Here is a 22,258-nt window from a genome sequence, read left to right on the forward strand (position 1 = left end):
TAAAAGATTGATTTTAATGTAAAAAAATCATCCCGAACATTTAAACACTCTACAATTAATAACTAACTCGTCAGGATTCTATTTCTGTGCTTTGTACAATCAGTGAAGTTTAATTAGATTTTTTAAATGAGATATTAACCATACTACAAATCTTTTCTCTTAATTTGCATCACTTTGATGTCAGGGAATTTTACTATTAGGTCATGTTATTGACCTATGAAGATGAAATAACGCTAAAGGTGAGTAAGTGTTTGAAAATTATAAGTATGATTTTGGTAATGAAAGACCATTAAAAGGTTCTAGACCCCCAAAGGATTATTTCAAATTTGGGATACAATGAAAGGAGAAAGTCCCAGCTTTCGAATGGTGCAAAGATTAGCGATGCTTATTTTTGAATAAATAATGTTTTCATCCAGAGATGTCGTGATGGATTTGAATAGCATAGGCGTTAGCTCAAATTAAAAATCGTATCAACAACTTAAAATAAAAATCATCCTTAAAAAATTATTTACTTTTTTTACCAGTGTTTATCTTGAGATTTTGTCTTCGCTGTGCTGAAATGTAAAAATACTTTGAAAAATTATATTTTATTTATAATTTTTCGTTCATTTGAAAATTTATTCTCAGATTACAGCAAAATTAAGTAATTTAAGGAAAATGAATGAAGATATCTAAAAAAGTTCGCCAATCTTTTTTCACTCTCACTCTCAACTTATAGATTTTGCAAAAAAGAAGTTTTTCAGATTGCTTCTTTCGTTACGTAAATGAGAAAGTGTTTTTTAAAGTTTTAATTGAAGAATTGGCCGGGATTCGACCAAACAGAACTGAGCGCCATGAATTTCTTGCAGTATTAACTATCGATTGCGACTCATAAACATCCAAAATTTGGTCTGTATATGAAAATAATAATTCAACATTAAGTTCAAATATTTCGAAAAAATGCTGATTTTGTACAGTTCGGTCTGGTCGAATCCCGACCAATTAATCCTGAGATGACTAAAAACCGAATTTTGTACATAACAATTTATTCACAGTTCTGCTAATAAACTTTAGTAAACTTTCAAATATTCTGAAAAAATATATATATTTCTATGTTGAGGGAAAAAAACTAAATTATTTTGTTACTATTAAAAAGTTTTACGAAAAAATTCTCTTCATCTCTTCAAAGTTATGACAGCTTAAAAAATATCTTAAATATTTAGTTTACAAGCAAAGCTTTTTTTTAAAGGTATGTATTAAAGATTTTAAGAAACATCAGATAGCAAACTTTTGTTGAATATACTGCCGTTTCAAGCAAATTTGTCCCATGTGAAAAACGTGCTAACGAGAAAAACAAGATTGAAATTTTTCTCTCAAACTAAAAATTCGCTGACAGTTTTTTCGTAGTGAACAGTTCAAGTTTATCATTTTGAAATATTTTTCTGCCAAAAAAGCTACACTCCCTACAATAAACGGAAAATAAGAGCCAAAAATGCTTCGTGTGACACTTTTGCGTAGAATCAGAACGCATACCGATGCTAGTTCTACGAAAAACTGTCACACGGCTAAACATTTTCTATAATTTGAAAAGCTCGTATAGTTTCTGTTTTTCCCAAAAAATTAAGTTAAATCGTAGAAAAATGGAAATGTCCACGCTTTTCCACGGAGAGGGGGGTAGGTGTTTGGATCATGTCCACGTGGACATACTTACTTACTAAATACTTTGTAAAGCTAAATAAATATAAAGCTGTTTGAATCAAAATCTTAAAATTGCAAAGCTTTCCTTCCAGTTCAAGTTTAAAGAATTAGTTGCCACTTGAGAGCAAGTGATAAATTTAGAAGTTCAAAATTTTTAAAATTGTTTTACATCAGGAAATGCTTATTCGTTTTTTTTTTAAATCCGCCATTTCGATAACAAAAAGGTAACCATCTTCACCACTACTTTTACGAAGCACACTCGCTTAGTTATCACGCTATCTATTTCACAAAGTCTAAAAAATTTCTACCTCAGAATTCGTTGAAACATATTAAATGTATTTTTGAAATACTTGCAGAACAGCACATGTATTAAGAAAGCAATCCCACAAAGGAGAGTATGGTTTAACTTTACCTATGACCTATTTTAAACGGAGAGGGTGCACTGACATAGCGACATAATCATAAATGCATACGGATTATTTTTTGTTTTGCAAATTATTTCACCCTACTTCTCTTTGTCGGTGCATTTCTGAGAGATAAAGATTTCAACTAACAAAAACATGCATGCTGACTCGGATTGTATGTACGTATACCCGTTAAACTTAATATATATTTGCAGAATCGCTGAATAAACAGCGGTATGCAAAGTGGATCCTCCTATACTCCTCCGAACGGATTATTATAATTCATAATGTGCAATGTCTACACAATCCATCAAATAATCACGAAATATTATAATCAAGCTGGAAACTGGAAATCACGCCGGAAATTAATCAACGACACAAACAATTGCCCATATATCATGGCATGCATCTCTAAACTTCGTAGATGGGAATATCTGCTTCGACCAAATATTGACTCGGATAAACTAATCTGATTGTAATTCATACCGACGAAGGCTCGCTCGGCTCAACAACAATCCGGCAGCCGGATGCATAAGTTATTCACACGTCCGTCTTTGACCAACTGTCATACTCATGTCAGAGACAGACTCTGGTGGCTTCAATTGGATACTTTGGTCTGGTCTGTACTCACCATTGTAGCAAGGCGGCAGTTCTTCTGCTGTGGCCGTCCGACCTAGACACCAGTGCCGGGAGTTCTTCCAGGTGGCCCCTCGCTGAACGTGCCGGAACTCGGACAGATAGCGTGCAATCGGTTCCCGGAGCAGCGTGATGTAGAAATACCGCCGCTTGGCAGTTTCGCCCTCGTTTTTGTCCAGCTCCTGATCGACGCAGCCAGTCAGTTCGGTCCAATCGGCGTGGAGGCCACATTTCCATCCGGTCGAGTAGCGTGAAAAGAGCCAATTCTCGTTCCGGTGCGGGCGGAAGCAGTAGCACCGTTTCTTTTTCCGCTGACAGGTGCATGGGCGCTGTGAGGTGTTATGGAAACAAAGAGGAAAATCATTATTTTTCATACATGCTAAAACCGGAATACGAGGCCGATAGTGGCCAAATATTTGCATCGATTTTATGCAAATATTTGGACAATCATTGGCAGATATACAGTCGCGTATAATCATATCAGATTAGAGATAAAAAGCCAGGCGTCAACCAGGGAGAAATATTTGTATTCTATGTATAGAAAGCTTTGACATAAATATTAGCTGGATAGTTTTTTAGCGTAACGAATCTATGTTTTGACAGAAAAATGACTTAAAACTAGAACGACACTACCAGTCAAGTTCACAAGAAATCAGACATCTCAAGAATTTCCAAATTGAATTAACCTTTTTTTTGTTTGATTATCGCTTTTAACAAGCGAGCAAGGAAAAAAAATCCTGATTGATAAAGTTCATATCGCTGTTAACAAGCGAATGAGGGATTGGGACTTAGTCCCTGAAAGCCCTGAAAAATATTTTTGAGATAACACTAGCTTTTGACGTTTTATGCATTTCTAAGTCATTTGTCATCAGTAAAACAACCGAAACTTTGAGCGCTTTGAGGCACCCCTGAATCAAACCCGATTGAGTTGAAGTATTGCACCGGACAGCTTTTTGGGCCAATCTGCAAAATGTATGTGATCGGTTTTCGAAATTCCATCATGAAATTCCAACAATCGACCGAGCACAGTATGCACTGTGCTCGGACGGTTGTTAGAAATCTGATATCCGTTCGTCTGAATTCGAGAAAATTTGCTATTACGAGAGAAAAAAATATTTTGAAAATAAATTGTATGACGTCTTCCAGTAAAAATATTGTTTTATAAGTCTCCTTATTAGATTTCTCTTTTTTTTAAAGTAAAAGCAATTATACTACAGCTATACAACCTAGATAATTGAATTTTTGCATGCATACCGAAAACCAAATGTTTTTGTCGAAAGCATAAACTAGCCCTCGAAAAATATATCTTAGCAAAGGTGTTCATACAAAATCCAATAAAATGTAGATGTAGAAAACGTAGATAAATCCCTTTGGTTTTTGAAATGAAGTGCTAAGAATTACTATACATGGTAATTAGGTAAACCTATAACCAAAGAAGAGATTTAAAAAATCCAATGCCTTTCGGCGCTAACTCTGTTCCAAAAATGCGCTTAAACGTGCATTACATAAAAAAATAAAATGATTGTAAAAGCTCTACTGACAGGGCCGTAGAAAGAACAGCCTCATAGGGAGGGTTTTGGTAACAAAATTTATCCTATAACATTTTTGCTTGCAAAATGCATACATAAAGAAAAGTAACAGAAAGTGGTAATAAAATTATCTCATTATTCGGGTTGAAGTTCTTCTATATTTAAAGTTATTCATTTAAGGCTTCATTTGAAAAAAAAAAATGTTCAAATCAAATTTATTTTTAACTCTTATAAACTTGATGATATGTTATATTTTCCAGCTAGATTTTCCTGAACCTGTAGATTAAGTACAAGTTATTTTATCAACATCAAATTGTCATAAGAAATTCATTTCATTATAAAAATTCTTTAAGTAGAGAAATCACCGTGAATTTGTTTTATGAAATTAGTTTGCGGCTTTATCGGTGAAAGAGTAAAGTAGTAATCGGTAAAGAGTTGAAATGAAAGACGGATAGAAGATCAGAAGAAAATTCTAAGGTGGTGAAAAGAGCGAAGAGCATTTGAAATAGAAGCTTGACTACATACTAAATTCTTTGTTCCGCACCAATTAACTGTATTGAAGAAGTAGTACCCAATAGAGAAGGCACTACGTTTTTCGACACAGTTAATTATGGATGGTTCGACCGCCATGTGAATACACATGTGATAATTATTATGAACAGAACAGACAGAATCCTAAACCAGAAATCTCTTATTTGAATGTTTACTACAATAATTTATTCGTTATTCAACAAGTGAATCTGAATGAAAATTCCGAATTATGAAACTCTGATATTTCAATTCTGGAACTTTTTAAAGTTCCAATTCTGTATGAGAAATAAAAGTACAAATTTCAAATGCAATTCTTAAAATTGGTTTGATATTTTTCATGTTTTCCTTTAGTGGAGAATGAATCTAATTTTAGTTTTCAATGCAAAACCAAGATTCAAATAAGGCTTTTGTCCCAATGATGAACCGAACTAAAAATCAAGAATAATAAACTGGATTTAGATTTCACAATCCGGTCATTGGCTAAAAATTTAGATTAAAAAAAAATTGGAACCAGAACTTCGGAAATGATTCAAACCTGAGCTCACCACATATTTATACGCTCTAATCCGGGGTTGGCAAATCCGGGCTATTTTATCTAAAAACCTTGCATAATCCGGGCATTCGATTTCAAATTTTAAAAACCAAAATCTGGGCAATATTCAGGCAAATTTTGGAATTCTTCAAAAAACTCGAAAAGTTTTTATTTTCATCGAAACACATCAGCTAGTTTATTTTGAAAAAACTTTGTTAAAAAAAATAGATTGAACGCAAAATGACAGCTGTTATCACGCAATTTCAATTTTCCGTAAAAACATTCGGATAAAATCCGGGCAATCAGGCAACCTGAGTGAAAATGATTTTTTTTAAATCTTTTTGGCCTTAATTTTGAACAGAGATTGTTGATCTTGATTCTCTTTAGTCGTTCATCAAAATTTGATGAAGAATTTAAAATTTTGAGTTTTGAGAAGACCATTTTGCTTGACATTTTTTGGGACATTTTTTGTTTTTTTACTGTTCGGCAAAAAGCCAGCAATTGTTGAAAAGAATTATAATCGTTCAACTATTAACATTAGATGATCAGTTTCGTGTAGCGAGTCATGTAACTCAGTTGTTTAGGTGCTAAATTTAGATTTAGCTATATTTTTAGAACAACCATTAATCAAACCATTTTTATTAATCAGCTTCTAAACTTTGACGAAATTTTAGCGACTCAATACGCCTGATCATGCAAGAATTAGCCAGAGCAAAACAAAACCTAATTAAATCATTGTTTTATGCAAAACAAGTGCTTTTCAGCATCAAACAAGTTTTATTAAAAATCACTAAATAAGAAAGTAAAATTTTGAACCTTCGCACTGGTCGGTAGATTGATGAGAGAAATTTGACGTTTGAAAGATTTTTTTCTTTTTTTATTCAGTCTTCCTCCCCCAGTACTACCTTAGGCAGATAATAAACAAGGGTTAATTGTCACTGTGTTCTGTCACTCTCAATCTAAAAAAAAAACAGAACAGTGCAAGGAATATTTAAATAAGGTAGTGTCGAGAGCCATATTGGAATTTTTTGGGACGTCACAAAAACGAATGTATCGAAAAATTATATGCGAATGGCAGAAATTTCAAAGAAAAACATATTTTAGAACGAAAATGAATTCCAATTACATTTTGATTGTGTTGTAAGACCTCTATTTCACTATGTTATGAAATTTTCTGGTCCTTTGAAGATTGCATTATTTTTTTTCTCATTTTAATAATAAACGCAATGTCATCTTGAAGCTAAAACGTTTAAAAACGAGGATAAAATCTACTTTTAAAAGGTCTAGCTGGTAGTTATTGAGTGTTCAACTGATTGTCATGATTTTTATCCAATCGGTTTACCATATTCAATTCTTATGTAGAACAATTCACATCAATTGATTATTGTTAACTCGATTTACTAAAATGCGAATAACTAATTGTGGTTTTATAAAAAAGTTTGTTTTTTGATAACTTTTTTGTAATAAGGATCTTAAACTGCACTGATATGATCATTTTCATGGAAGACTTTGAACTAATTTTCAAGTTTTGCAAATTTGAGTAAGGAAAATCCACTATTTTTTCGAACTTCGATGGTCTATTTCATACAAAAATTACTCGAAAATCCATCTTTTTTCGTACCAATCTTGAAGAGCAAGAATCCTTCTAGAATAACAGGTATTAAAAGTGGAACATTTCCAGCAAATTCTTCAAATTATCAACGAAAAAGGCAAATTTCCTAGTAAATTAACAGATTTTCCGTGATTGTGACGTCGCAGTGTGTACTAATACTAAAGCCGGGCTGCCTCGACACTACCTTCTTTATATATTCCTTGAGAACAGTGCTGTTTTTTGACGTTTGGCCGGGGGTTTGCCAGCAGTCTAATGGGTCGATTCACGTACTAGCTGACCTCACTGTTTTTGACACTTCGCAGTTCCTGTTTTGATTCTTTTTTTTTTTTCAATTTCACACGCTGAGGAAACAAAGCAAACATTTGGGTCCTTATTTATTTTCACTCACACATTTTTAGCAATAGTTCTCAGCTCAATTTTGGAATAAAAGATTTGAAAAGGAAATTAGTTGTTAAGAAATTAAATTTTTTAGAATTTAGTAAAACTATCCGATGTTATAATTAATTCTTTGAAATATCATTGTAAAAATTTAGAATAGTTCAGCCTTTTCTTCCAGTACGTTTACCGGAGAAATTTCCTATATTGGGCGCTTCTGTTCCTGAATGGTTTCGTCGTTCAAATATGTGCATTTATTTACAGCTTCCGGTCAAATTTACACAAGAAGCTTCCGGACATTCGATTCCGCACATTCGAGTTCTTAATAAGCTTCTAAATTTGGACACTCGATGGGAATTTTTGTTTCAAGTAGAAGCGCTGCCCCAGAACATTCAATGCAAAGTGGGTTGGTCCAGAAGAAATATGTTAAAATAAAAGGATTTTAAAAACATGCTGAAACATTTCAATAAACAAACCTTTTTTTTCGATCTTTTTTAAAGAATTTCCAATTTTCTTTACATTTCCGTAGAGATTTCCGTCAAGAAACAAAAAAAAAATGCCAAATTTAATTCACAAAATGAGACTTCGTTTTTTGATATCCTTAAACTGAATTTTGAGTAAAAATTTCTGGACCGTGCAGATAGACAAAAAATTTGCCGCACCCCATTTCTCGTCAGTTAAATTTTGTAAACAGTACCTGCGAACTGTCACCACAAAAGGGAATTATTGCATCATCAACCGACCCATGAGGGGAAGGGGAATTGGGAACGAGAAACATTTCTTGCTTTGCTACTGTCTACTTACATACACACGCACAGCTGCTTACAGCCGGGCAGCTTAGCCGTGATTGTTTGCCGGTGGTTTGAAACAAGGAAAAGTTTTTTTTCTCTGCAGTTTTTGTAATGCCGCCTCACATACACACACACAGCCAGTGATGCCACAATAAAATCGGCATTTTCAAGCCCGAAAAAATAGGTATCCGGTATGAAAATTCCAAAAATACCAATTTTTTTTTTGAAGTTTTTAAAACCAAGTTTATTGAAAGAATATTTAAAAATAGCTATTTTTTTTTAAACTTAACTAAATAATTGACTAGAAATTTTAGTTGTTCAGCTCATTCAACATGTTGAGAGGACCCTGCATGGTAAATCTCCTTTTTAAATAAATAAAATTTCTTTTTTTTCACGCAATTTTTAAAAGAATGCTGAAACACCAAAGAAAAAAAATAAATTTTTAATAACCAACTAATCCTAAGATCCACTTAAAGCGTTTCCTCTGTATTAAAGGATTTTTTACAGTTAAATGTTCAATTAGTTTATTAAGTTTTCGATAAGCTGTTTCCGTAACTGTTTGGTAATCAAAATTTAGTTAATTTGTGTTTGATTGAAAATTTGTTTATTGATATTATTTTTGAAATTTTGACAAGGATTCAACCATATAATTTTGTAATCACTTTTCTCGAAAGAAACTTTACGGTTTGACATTGACGTAGTGTCGTGACTTTATAACATCATATTTCTGTTAAGGAGACAGTCCACTGTGGCTATATTGTATTATTCATTCTAAACACTATTATCATTTACTATTTTCATGCTAATAATACTGAATGAATACTATTTATCACGACCGTACACTTATCTTGGTTCCTAAGTTACAAACATAAAACGCTATTCGGTATATTCCGATTCTTGGTCAAAAATTTCTTAAAAATCGGTATAAATACCGGAAAATCGGTATGTGTGGCATCGCTGCGCACAGCATTGACGGAGCGGATCAATTCATTCGAGTCTGGCAGCCTTGCTCGGCGTTTGTTCTAATCCTCCTTTATCTTGTGATGGGAGAGGGAGGGATATGAAAACGTTTTAATTTTGGTTTCTTCAGTCATACGTAATGCGGTTGCCGGTGGTCTCAAATCGAATCATCCCCATCACATCTGATGCTAATGGCGATGACATATTGAGAACTCCTGATTGGAGAAAAGGCTGAATTATGAGTGTACACAAAAACTGTCGGAAACTAATAAATTCTGGCAACACTATAGAATTTGAAACTTTCACGAACAAAACAAAACTACCCACTTACTACTCACTTCTGGGTTGATGCATATTAATCCCAAAGTACGTAGTTTTGGGTGGGTAGTTTTGAACTACTAGAGACTTTTTATCAATGTACCCACTCACTAGGTTAAATTTTTTCCTCCACTGTCCGACATTTTCTTTTATTAAAAGACGCGTGTGTCCGAAGTTAGCAGCAAATGCAAGTCTGTGGCAAAAGTCCTTTAATCACAGCTAGTTGGAACTAGATCTGTCGATTTCGGGAAAAAGATGGAGACAAAGTGTCTGGTAAGTTTTTTTCGATTATTTCTTTAGAATTTATCTAAAAATAATATGCATCTCCTCATTTTTTTTCTTGCAAATGCAGCAGCAAATTCAGTGCCGCTTGGAAATCCGACCCACATCTGAAGCAGTGCCTGAAGTGTCCTTCAGTGGTCATCAAATACTTTTACAGCATCCTCCTATTCAGAAGATTTCCAGGAAGATACCGGAATTCTTCCGGAAGATTTCCCGGAAACTCCCGGTTCGAGATGTGCCAATTAAAATAAATATAAATGTTTAAAAAATAGTGAAAAATAAGAAATAAATCATTTATTCTATGAAATTTGACTTGAAGATAAAACTTGCTTTAATTAATGTGAGTTCCATAAAATAAAACATGAAAACATTAATTTTGTAGAAATGTTTTCATTTTTCCCATAAAATAACAAAGTAGGTTATTTTCACCCACTAGGACCTTAAAGCACAACTACCTTCTTTTAGGTTGTTGTGTTTTAACCTACTAGTAAGTTCCTGCACTGAAGTGGCGATTTACGTCAAAAGTACCTAGAGTGGGTTGGTTTTTCTGTCCGTGTTGTCTAAGGGAAGATTTAAAATCTGGAAACAAAAAAAAACAATTTTACCGAACGCAATGCGTTTGTCGATAGGCCAATACATATTTAGAATCAAATTCTTGATTAAGCGGGACAGAAAGACTAAGACAATTAACCCTCGTCCTCCAACTGACCCAGGTAGGGGAGGAGCGGGCTATATGCGCCTATTAAGCAGAACACTGTTTTAATCAAATATCACATCGAATATGTGTACAAAAACTATATACACGTGTGCAGGCATCTGCTTTCTATACATTGGAGTAATTTTTATGTTAAAATTTTCTTCTGTTTCCAAGAAAATGATGTTATTATAAGTGTTGTCTAAAATGCCGAATCTCAAACCGTGCGGGCTAAATGCGCCTATTTATGTTTTGAACTAAATTTCTGTTTTTTGGGCAATATTTCCGTATAATTTCATTGAAACTGCAAGACAGTAAAAATTTCCGTACGACAAAGCTGAAGTTTCATAAAAATCTATGTATATTGTAATTTTTTGGAATAAAACAAAAGTTAGGGTTGCCTTACTATGGAGGTAGTTCATCCATTAGAAAAACTTCTTCAAATTTGTTTTTAAGATCGTCAATTCTCTCTTTAGATGTTATTCAGAGCTTAGATTTGAAGTTTCATTGATAAAAATCATTTATTTATTCTATTTAACCTGTTATTTTAGGATGGAGGCATTTTACAAACATGATGGGGCCATACAAAAACACTCTATTATTCCACTATATAATCATTAATAAACCTCCACAAAAGCTGAAATATGTTTAATTTATAAAGTTCATTTGAGTAGGAAACAAAAACCATCCTAGTTTTTGTTTTAAGCTTCTTTACGTATAATTTTTAAAAGTCGAAATATTACATTAAAATGTATCAAAACCTTGTATGATTTTTTAAATTTTTTTGAGTTTGTTAATTCATAAAATTCTTTCTTGCCTTATGTTCTAAGCGTATCACCCTCAAAATGCATTGGTCAGATAAGCTGTCTAGTCAGCCATTTCATCAAACAGCCGTAGGGTCATTTAGCCCGATAGGCCCATTTAGGAAACCTTTCCCCTACATTGGTAAAGTGACTCTACTGGAAAGACGAATTAGGCATGTTGTTTTAAGTTTTTTTTTTAAGGGGAGAGTGGGGTATCGTTGGCTATCTCGGATGTGTGTTGAGATAAAAAGTACAATCAAACTGCCATGGTCGTCGATCTTCAAAAGCATATCTATTATATAAAATTCTCTTGTAACGGTGTTTGTAGTACTACTCCTCCAAAATGACCCATCCGATTCAAATGAAATTATTTTTAGAATATTCTGTAGGCATGTGTTATTTAAAGAGGGAATTGTTGTCTGAAAAATATGAATTTAGTACTAATGCATGTGAAATACAGACCCCGTTCGTTTTTGGCAACATTCGATTTTGGCAACATCCGAACGGTTTTTAGAAGCGACATTACATTTTAGTTTTCTCTATAACAGGACCAGTATAATTTAGACAAACACCAAACATATACGTTTTTACGTTCAGAAATGGTGATAGAATACAACAACAAAAACAAAAGTTTTTTTTAGAAAGTTATAAAGTATTCAAATATTGCAAAAAGTTGAAAAAAAAATCAAAATCAAATTCAATAAAAAGACTAAAAATGACAACTGAAAAATGATGAAATACGACAAAAACAGCAAAAAAAAACAAAGAATTGCATCAAAAACATGAGAAAAAAAAACTATAAAAATTCTAAAAATGGTCGGAAATTGCCTTAAAATAACGTAAATGATAAATAAAAATAGTTATTTACGGACATTTGAAAAAAAGAAAAGTGGAAAGATTTGGTTTATAATCCAATACGCATAGAAACATGTTTCAAACATGCACAAATGTGCTTTACTGAAGGTGTATCAAGTGCTTTTAAATTAACAGAACAACCACAAAATCCGTTGAAAATTAACAGACACATGAACTGTACAAGAGCCTGTCCTTTAAAATGGATTATACAGGATTGATGTTTATGAAAAGAAGTGCAAACGTTCAACATTGACAAAAAATTATAAATTATTTCATAATTTATAAAAGGTAGGGCCCAAATAAACAACCTGACTAAATAAACTTATCTTTTTTCAATCGTTCACTGAAAATCTGTTTACAGGTTCTCTGTTTGTTTACACAGAATTCAAGTACGGACTTAACATTAACGTGTGTTTTTGTATAACATCCCGAATAGAACAGAACCATGGTTTCACAATCATTTTTCATTGAATTTTAATGTGACCATGAACTTCATGGTAAAAAGAACATCCATCGAGCGTAACTTTTTGAAGAATTTACACATTCCAAGTTTTTCGTGTATGGGTGATATTTTGACAGACACGGCTCGCGCATGTTTTTTTCTCCGCATCCATTCTCGGTCGGCAGTCGGCAGCTAGTTTTTAGAGGATTTTGTTGTTTTTAAATATGTTTATTCGAAGTGCCCCATCTCCAGGGTGCAACGGTAAGTTAATTAATATCAAAGCTAACAAGAGACATTAATCTTAATAATATATTTTACCGATTCAGGCAAAATATAACAACAATGCAAGAGTACGACCATTCGTACGACAAGAATTTCGGCACACCGGGGTCCTCCGCACAAAACGTCGTCGTCCAGCACATCCCCCAGCAGCTGACGGTACCGCAACTGCTGGCCGGTGCTATCGGGGTACAGCAGCAGATCCAGGGGGAACCGTTGAATGAGTCCGGCGGCTCAGCCAGTGGTGCCGGAACCAGCAATGGATGCCGGGAGCGATCATACGGAATGCCGGAATGAGACCTCAGACAAGTCCAGTGAATAATGGACAGTGATTTAGTGTGTAAATAAAGTGTTACTAGAATAAATAACAAAATTTAAGTAAATTCATTCGTTTTTTTATGAAACCAATTTAAGAAAATGATGACAAAACAAAAACCGGGTGAAAAAAATCCACCATGAACGAAGATTTTTATTTCAGTGGGTTAACAATGAAAATAACCGGATTTTCATGGTTTTACTATGAAAAACTGGAAGCTGTTATAACCTTGAACTTCATATTTTTCGGCTTCCGAATGTATGGAAAATCGCCATTTTTTTCATGGTCACGCTGCATAACAATACCCCTTTTTCATGGTTATTTTCGCCAAAACAGTGAAATGTATGGTCGGAAACTATGAATTCCAATGTGCATTCACGGTATCGTGGACGATAATAAGCATTGTGTAAACCATAAAATTAATGGTTTGTGAGTATGTAATTCATGGTTTTTTCATTGTACAATTCTATTCGGGATATTTAGGCTACATAGAAGAGACTTTAGATCCGCTTTTTTGTAGAATTTTTTTTGTTATTAATATTCCAGAAGCATAATTGTTTTGGTAGCAGAAGCAAATTTTTTTTATAACAGTCTTCGTCGTGCTTTCGTCGGGTTCGGTACGCTGGTTTTTCTCCCGTTCGCTTCGTATTTTTTCATCATGGAAGGAGGGTTTAGTGTTTTTCAATGTCTCGCAATAATTAAATTATTGAATAATTGCAATTTTTGCAAGTTTGTTACCCGGAAATGGTGTTAAAGGGTGTTTTAATAGAAGAAGATGTACGAGCGTGGAATCGGAGTGGTTTCATGTTTCCGAGCGAGGTGGTCGACGTGACGCCTGGCTTATTAAGACTAGTATGGGGCTTGTGAGGGGAGTGATGAATAGGAGTAAAAACGAGCTAAAATATGTCTGAAAAGAAGAAAATGTGGTGGCAATATTTTGTGAAGAATAGTTGAGCATTTAGAGAGGTTTGAATCGCATTTCAATGAAGAAAATATGGCGTCTATAGATCGATTCAGCTGCTCAAATTTAGGTTTCAGTGCTGTGGTGATAGTGTTTGTGATGAACTTCAAACCTTCGGCATCATAGAGGTGTGTGAGTGAATTGGAAGAAGCGGTTCGATTGCATTGCGGATTGAGCCGCCGCGCCGGCGGCTGTTGGCTTCATGTTAGGGATGATTGATTGATTCAGAAATAAGAAGTGATGAATATTGCACGGGTTGTGATGAAAGAGGGCTCTTATGTTTTAAGTGTGTTAGGATATGTGTTTTGGCAAAATATTGTAGAAGTAGGCAAAACTAGCATTTTTTGCGCATGAAGGTGCGCGTGAAGGTTTTAAAAAATAGCGCATGATTGATTTCAAGGTTGGGAGGGAGGAGTCAGCGAGAAAGCACAGTTAATTAATATTTGTTGGCGGAGCGGGTGACACGGATTTGGTTTTTGAAAAGGGAGGAATTGGTCAAAGATGGGGCCGATGATGAAGAGTCAATGGTTGGGCGTTGGTGTTAAGAAGAAGCCAAGTTCGAAATCGAAATTCCATACTAGGAGAGATAGGGTCAAATGGCATGTTCGAGGTGGATGAAGAGGTTTGAAGCGTCGCGTGTGGTCAGGCGTACTCGAAATCGGGCACAACACCAAAATCAAAGCTAAGTATACGCTCTTTTTCTTTAACTTCGGTGAAATTAGTGATTGTGTTGAAGTTGTGCTGCCTTGTAACACGATACGATAAAGGCAGTGTTATTTCAACCGCATAATTCTTGTTTTAATACTTCCAAAGGCAAGATTGATAAAATTAACGTTATTAACTTTATTAATTGATAACACAGATAACAATCTTCTTTCCGGCAACAAATGTTTTAATTGTTATTTATCTAGTAGTTCTCTTTGGATAATTTTACTAATGATATACTGTCTTATTATTTTACAGATAATATAAATTGATGAAATAAAATTTGTTTAATGAATATTTATAGCAGATGGGAAATTTGAGTCTACAAATCAAGTGTGCCGATCAACACAGTTGCATAATTGCAATGTTTGATAAATAAGATTTTATTTTATACAGGTTAACAACAAAACACTTGAGAGTGTAGTCTCTACGTTTCTTCCAATTGGGTTTCTTTCTCTTATGGTTATGGGTCTTAGATATGATACCTTCTCTTTTCTCACTCAGATGCACCATTATTTATTTAGTTTCTTTATTAATCGAATTGTATTTTACTGATCGCATATTAATTATGTTTTTTATTTCTTTTTTAATATATACATATTATTATATTTTAATTTTGATATTGAGAAAACCATAACCGTTTTGTAAAAATTCTCGATTATCGATACTTTAAAATATAAATCATTCCTCAACCTATTGACATATTGAAATATATTATCAACTATTTTTACCACCAACAGGATATTTGTAAGCAGCGTTTGGAGAAACTAAACAATCACGATACAATGTGTCAAATGCTAATAAATTATGTTGTTTCAGGTTTAAAGGGACAAAAATTAATAGATGATTGATAGGTAACATTCATTACAAATGTTGTATTTAACATTGTAAAATACGCAATTTGAGCGAGAATTTTTTAGTCGAAATGGAGGTCCACACTAAACAACAGTGTTGAATTTAAATCACATTTCTAGCACAACATTTCATGAGGGCGAAACGTGCAGCTAGCTCGAAACGAGAAAATAGTTTGGCCCTCATGAAATGTTACGCTAGATTTATCCTTTTTCAAAATTGTTGTAAAAATTGCGTACGACACAACGTCAAATACAGGAAATCACTTTAATTTTTTTTCCTTTCAGCTGATCGTATTGGTGAACAATAATTTAATAACATATATTTATTTTTCAGGCAATTTTTAATGTTTTATTTTTTATACAAATTCCTCAATTGTACCCTGTTATTGGAAAAGAAAATTCATGCATCAATGAACATTCAATTAAATGTTTTTGTTAATTCTATTAAAAAAAATAAAACGCGCGTTACAGAGCGCTGTTTTAATCGAACATGCTCATTCATTTTTCAAAAAAAAAATCCGTCCAATAACACTCTTATTATATAATATTCAAAATATTACCATAGAGGCAGTGGAAGATTAGCTTTAATTTTTTCCCAATTTAAATCAATGAAGTTATTATCAAATCTTAGTTTCAGCGCCATTTAGAGATTGCAGTTTATTCCTACGTCACTCAAGTTTCATATAATGTTGTTTTTATGTTTCTGTAATATTACGAGCTTTACTGCTTCCAGAGAAAATATTCATATTCATCATTATGTAATTGCATAAATTTTTGTTTCTATATCTATAGCAATTTTTCAGATTAGGTACAAAGATACAGTCAAGCAATGCAAAAACATATTCATATTTATTTATAAATGTTCATATTTATATTTTCATAGATATTATATTTTTTCATACCTTCTATATCATATTGCATTTTTTTTTCAATTGTTTTATTCGTTTATATTTTATATTACTTTGTTTCATTATATTATTTTTTAATTATATTTTATTACAATATACTGTATTATATTATATAACTTCGTTTGACTAAATTTTATTCATTTTATCGATGATATATTTTAACAACAAGGGCAGGGGCATCTGGGTATCCTCGTTTTACAAAAAGAGCGGGTTACCGTGTATGCTAGTACCGTATTGAATACTAGACGTTCCTCAATTTATGTCAAGGGAATTTGGCATGGTTGAGAAAAATAAAGTATTTGATTACTTTTTGTAAAATAAGGACGCACTCTTTTTTCGGAAGCCTTGGCGGCGGGATTATAATTTGCATGCTATCGTGGTTAGTCAACAATATGGTTATAGCTTCTCGAGACTTTTCCCTTTTTCACCCTGGATACCGTTAGTGCCTCTGCTTACGATTCCATTCCTTTAGAAGTCTCATTGAGTGGTTATGATTGTGTTGCATGGTAGCCAAGATGGACGTGCGGGTTATTTTTTTTGCCACAACCGCGGCGCTGCCGTAAACCCAAGGTGGATACAATACATACATACATACATACAGAAGCAAATTTTTTTTATAAGTTTTTATTACGACCTGAAAGTATTAAAAATAATATTATCTCCTGTCATTTCACACGGTGAAACAAGTGGAAACGCGCCTTTTACCATGAAATATATATTAATTTTTCTAAATAAATTCTAAAATATTCAAAATTATTAAATGTCTTTGTAAATGAAGGTCTTATGGTAAAACAGTATTCACTGCAATTGAAGTACCAACCATTATTTTATTCTGGAAAAAAACTGCAGATATATCAATGAACGGTGATAAAAAAGACAAACAGGAACAAGTATTAAATTCATTTTAAAGTCTTTTTTTTTGAAAGAATATGAAAGATGAACTGTGATGAAATCCATTTGCACTTGCCCCGATGTTTCTTTAATGAAAATAACAATATATAATAAAAAAAAAGAAACTTAAATGTTTTTTAAGGTTTCGAGGTAAATTTACATGAAAATTTCCAGAAAATAGAATGAATGAAATCATCGTATCCTTAACAGATTAGTTCTTTTTGATGTATTTAATTTTGATTTCCAATTGAATGTTATTGAATCTTGAAAATATCACATATTCTTAAATGAAATCACAGATCATCTTCAACACTGTTCAGGAAAATTTTAAACCAGACAACAATGGTTTAAATTGGCAGGTGTGTCTTTTAGGATAAAAAAGAAAATATAAATGCTGTAATTCGGTTGAATAACAAAAAAATTAAACATATTTTTTCTTATTTCAAAACCAATCATTTAATTGATTTATTGGGTTAATGTTCAAAGGAATTTAATTTGCATTCTTTGCTCGAACAATTAAAAAAAGGCGAACTTTTATTTTTGGGCATGATTTTGATGAAAATATGGATATTAATAACCACTGCTTCCAAGGGTGAGGATAGTGAACAAAAATCTGCTTAAAAATGGTTTTTAAAAAATTTTCTCAAATGTCTATTATTTCTTCAATTCTTAAAAATATACCATCCAAAGCTAAATATTCGAGAGCTAAAAGAGCTGCGCTAGGCAGAATGTTGGGAAAATACTCCAAAAATTGTGCGATATTCATAATTCTTCTTCCATAAAGTTTCATATGCAATAAATTCCAATAAATGAGAAACTTTTGATTTCGATTTCAACCTTAAAGTGAACTCGAGCAAAGCGGAGTAAATCAACTAAATTACAATAAATGAAACATAGATATAATCAACATATGATTATTTATGGAACAAGTTTCAAAGAGTAGATTTTTTTGGGCATAAGGCTTGCCAAGTTTGATGGTTACGTTGAGTGCTGAAAAAATCGAATTTGCAACGGGAAGCTGATACCTGATACCATTCGGCAATATTCAAAGCATCCGAATCAAAGAAATGTAAATGAAAAGTTTTCATTTAAAATGCATGTAAGATTGATTGGAGCAAATTTTTTGATAATTTATGAAAAGACCCGTAGAATTGAGTTGAAATTCTTAGATTTGATTCCGAGATAATTAGGCGGAACAATTCGAGCAAACGGAAAATATGGATATGTAAAAAAACTAGGACATGTTCAAGAAAGCGAGACGATTAACAACTCAAGATTTGATGTTTTTTTAAAGTCAAACAGCAAAGAAAAAAATGGAAAATAGACGCCAAGTTTAACATGGTAAGACGAAGTTTACCGGGTCTGCTAGTCTATTATATAAAATTCTCTTGTAACGGTGTTTGTAGTACTACTCCTCCGAAATGATCAAAACGATTCAAATGAAATTATTTTTAGAATATTCTGTAGGCATGCGAATCGGTTTATATCGAATAAAAACAACAAAAGGTCGCATCAATTGTCCGTAATAATGAAATTTGTAGTTTTTTGAATGAAATGAAAGTCATGGCTTCCATTTTTTCGAGATTTTTTTTCCTTTGGGCGGTTTGTTTTTCGTCTCCAAGGTCGAGGCGTCGCGACCTGACGTCGTTAGAAGATAGTAACCATGGCATAGCATACTGATCAGTGAGAATATTTTGGCGCGTATTTCTCAACCAAGCATATTTTCAATGCAAGTGGTGGCGATATGAAGCATTGATGTGATTTTTTTCTTGATTCCTAGCTCATTTCTACAGCACATGGTTATGAATGACGCCTAGATGTGACTCAAATTGACATTTTGCCGATCGAATAAAACAAATAAATTTTATTTTGCCAAAATCTGAAATTGAAAAGTCATTTTTAGAAATTTTCTTTATTTGCGGGGTTTGTTTTTCGTCTCCATGAGCAAGGCGTCTCGCTAACAAACGCCGTTGCAAGATAATAGTAACCAAAGCATACTGTTCATTGATCGCTGGAAAAATTAAAAAATTTGGCGCTTTTTCCTCAACCAAGTACCTACCTATATTTTGTATGCACGTGGGGCGATATGCAACCTAGATGGGTGTTTTCCTTGCTTATTTGTACACAGCACATGGTAATAAATGACGCCTAGATGTGACACGGATTGATATTTTATCGATCGAATCGAACCATATGAACTATTTGAAATATTAAAACCATTTTTAATTCGTGTTAATCTAAGTAGTAAATTATTGTCCAAAAGATATGAATTTGGTAATGATAAATATGAAATAATGACACTTTGCAGACGTTTGAAAATAAGAAATTGGGAAGCTTTACATTCAATTTCGTATAATCCGATACGCCTAGAACGCTGAACATATTAACTGAACGAGAGTTTGTTCTTTGAAATAGATAGATAGGATTAAAGTTTTTAAAGGCCGAATGAACTTTTTGATTTTTTGCAAACGTAAGTTGAAGTTATCAATAAAATAATCTACTTTTCAATAACAAAAAGTGAGGATACGCATTTTCCGGAAGAATTTTCAATTAAGAAAGTAAACTAGAGCAAGTGCAAACTTTCAACTTTTACGAAAAATGTATACATTATTTCTTCATCTAAAAATTGTTGGGCCCAAAAAAACTATCTGATTAAATAAACTCAACTTTTTTTTTCACCATTCATCAAAAAACTGTTTACACGTTTACTGTTTGTTTACACACAATTCAAGTACGAACTTAACATGAAAAGTATGTTTTTGTTTAACATATTTTAGCTACATAGAAGAGACTTTTGATTCACTTTTTTGTTAAAAAGTTTTTTTTTATTTCTTAGGTGCGAAGCATCTACAATTCAAGAATTTTATCTCCAAAATGGCCAGAAAGAATATCCCGAGTGTTGAATCTGAAGCGGATATTCAAAATTATTATAAAGGTCTTTTGGTTTAACAGCATTCCGTGAAATTGAAGTACCAAGCAACAATTTATTCCGGAGAAAACTTAGTATATAACAATGAATGTTGATGAAACAGACAAACAAGAACATGTATTTAATTCATTTTAAAGTCTTTTCACTGACGCATCTTAAAAAGACCTATGTGTTTTCTCTTGCCTCAATAAATGCGACAAATGTATACTTCGATATTTCTTTTTGTAAACATAACTAATATTTTGAAAAAATTATTTTTTTCAGAAAATATGAAAGTTGAACTGTGGTGATATTCGGTTTCATTTGACCCGGTGTTTCATTTTTGAAATTAACTCACGAAACCATCGAAGCCTGAACAAATTATTTCACTTCGATCTATTAAATTTAAAAAAAAATCTGCTTTTCAATTAAATGATATTAAATCTAAAAAATATTACAAAATCCTAAATGAAATCACAGATCACCACCAACAATGTTCAGGAAATTTTGAAATCAGAACATTCCAATGCTTCAATTAGAATCTTCAAAATAATTGGTGAATATATCTAAACATATGTTTGCCTCTTTTCAAAACCAATCGTTTCTTTGATTCATTGAGTTAAAGTTCAAAGGTATAATTTGCATTTTTTGCTTGAATAAAAAAAGGAATTTGCAGTATACAAAATCGTCAGATTTAATGCCATGACAAGTGTTGTTTGGGAACATTTTAAGTTGAAATGTGAAAAGTCTATAACTTAAGTATCAGGCGGAACTTTTTGGAAATGATTTTGATAAAAATATGGATTTTAATTCAAACTGCTTCGAAGCATGAGGATGGTGAATAAAAAGCTGTTTGAAAATGGTTAGTAAAAAATCTTTTTTTGTGTTTCATTTCTTCAGCTCTAAAAAATACACCATCCAAAGCTAATTGGGAGCTGAAAGCGCTGCGTTAGGCAAAATATTCGGCAAATACTCCAAAAATTGTACCGATATTCAAAATTCTATTTTAAAAAAGATTCATAAATAATATACATATTCCAATAATTGAGAAACTTTTTATTTCGGTTTAAACCTTAATGTGAACTCGAACAAAACGGAATAAATCTACTGAATGGAATACAGCAAATGAAACATACATATTATCAACATACAGTTGTTTATGGAACAAGTTACAAAAATTGGATTTTCAAAGATCCGTTGAGTTAAAATTCTTAGGTATAATTTTGATAGAATTAAACGGGACGATTTCAGTGAAGGGAAAGAAGGGAAATGTAAAAAAAAAAACTAGGAAAAATGGAAAATGGGCGCCAAGTTGAACATGGTAAGACGAAGTTTACCGGGTCTGCTAGTCTATTATATAAAATTCTCTTGTAACGGTGTTTGTAGTACTACTCCTCCGAAATGACCCAAACGATTCGAATGAAATTATTTTTAGAATATTCTGTAGCCATGCGAATCGGTTTATATCGAATAAAAACAACATAAAGTCGCATAAATTATCCGTAATAATTAAATTTGTAGTTTTTTGAATGAGATTAAAGTCATGGCATCCATTTTTTCGAGATTTTCTTTACTTTGGGCGCCGCCGGGCGGTTTGTTTTTTGTCTCCGTGGTCGAGGCGTCGCAAGCAAACGTCGCGAGATAATAGTAACCATGGCATAGCATACTGATTAGTGGGAACATTTGGGCGCGTATTTCTCAATCAGGCATACCGTCAATGCACGTGGTGGCCCTATGAAGCCTAGATTTTTTTTTCCTTTTGATTCCCAGCTCATTTGTACAGCACACATTAATGAATGAGGCCTAGATGTGACCCAGATTGATATTTTGCTGATCGAATCAAAACCATATACATAAACGATTTTCAAAATTAAAACTATTTTGATTTCGTGTGATCTAAAGCAGCAATGTTGTCTAAGAAATATGAATTCAATACATACTTATGAATAAGAAATAATCGTGCGACTCTTTGCAGACGTTTGAAAAAAAAAGAAA

At 32.8% G+C, this 22,258-nt stretch overlaps 1 protein-coding gene across 1 annotated transcript in view; it reads right to left on the minus strand.

Annotated features, from left to right (window-relative positions):
* The window catches only part of LOC129756028 (heparan-sulfate 6-O-sulfotransferase 2), a 104,114-nt gene that overhangs the window by 38,617 nt on the left and 43,239 nt on the right, over positions 1 to 22,258 (minus strand). Inside the window, exon 3 of the mRNA XM_055752781.1 lies at positions 2,713 to 3,046. Within this exon, the coding sequence (XP_055608756.1) occupies positions 2,713 to 3,046 (334 nt within the window). The remainder of the gene's footprint in view (positions 1 to 2,712; positions 3,047 to 22,258) is intronic.

Source organism: Uranotaenia lowii, chromosome 3 (assembly GCF_029784155.1).
Source record: "Uranotaenia lowii strain MFRU-FL chromosome 3, ASM2978415v1, whole genome shotgun sequence".
Classification (NCBI taxonomy): domain Eukaryota; kingdom Metazoa; phylum Arthropoda; class Insecta; order Diptera; family Culicidae; genus Uranotaenia; species Uranotaenia lowii.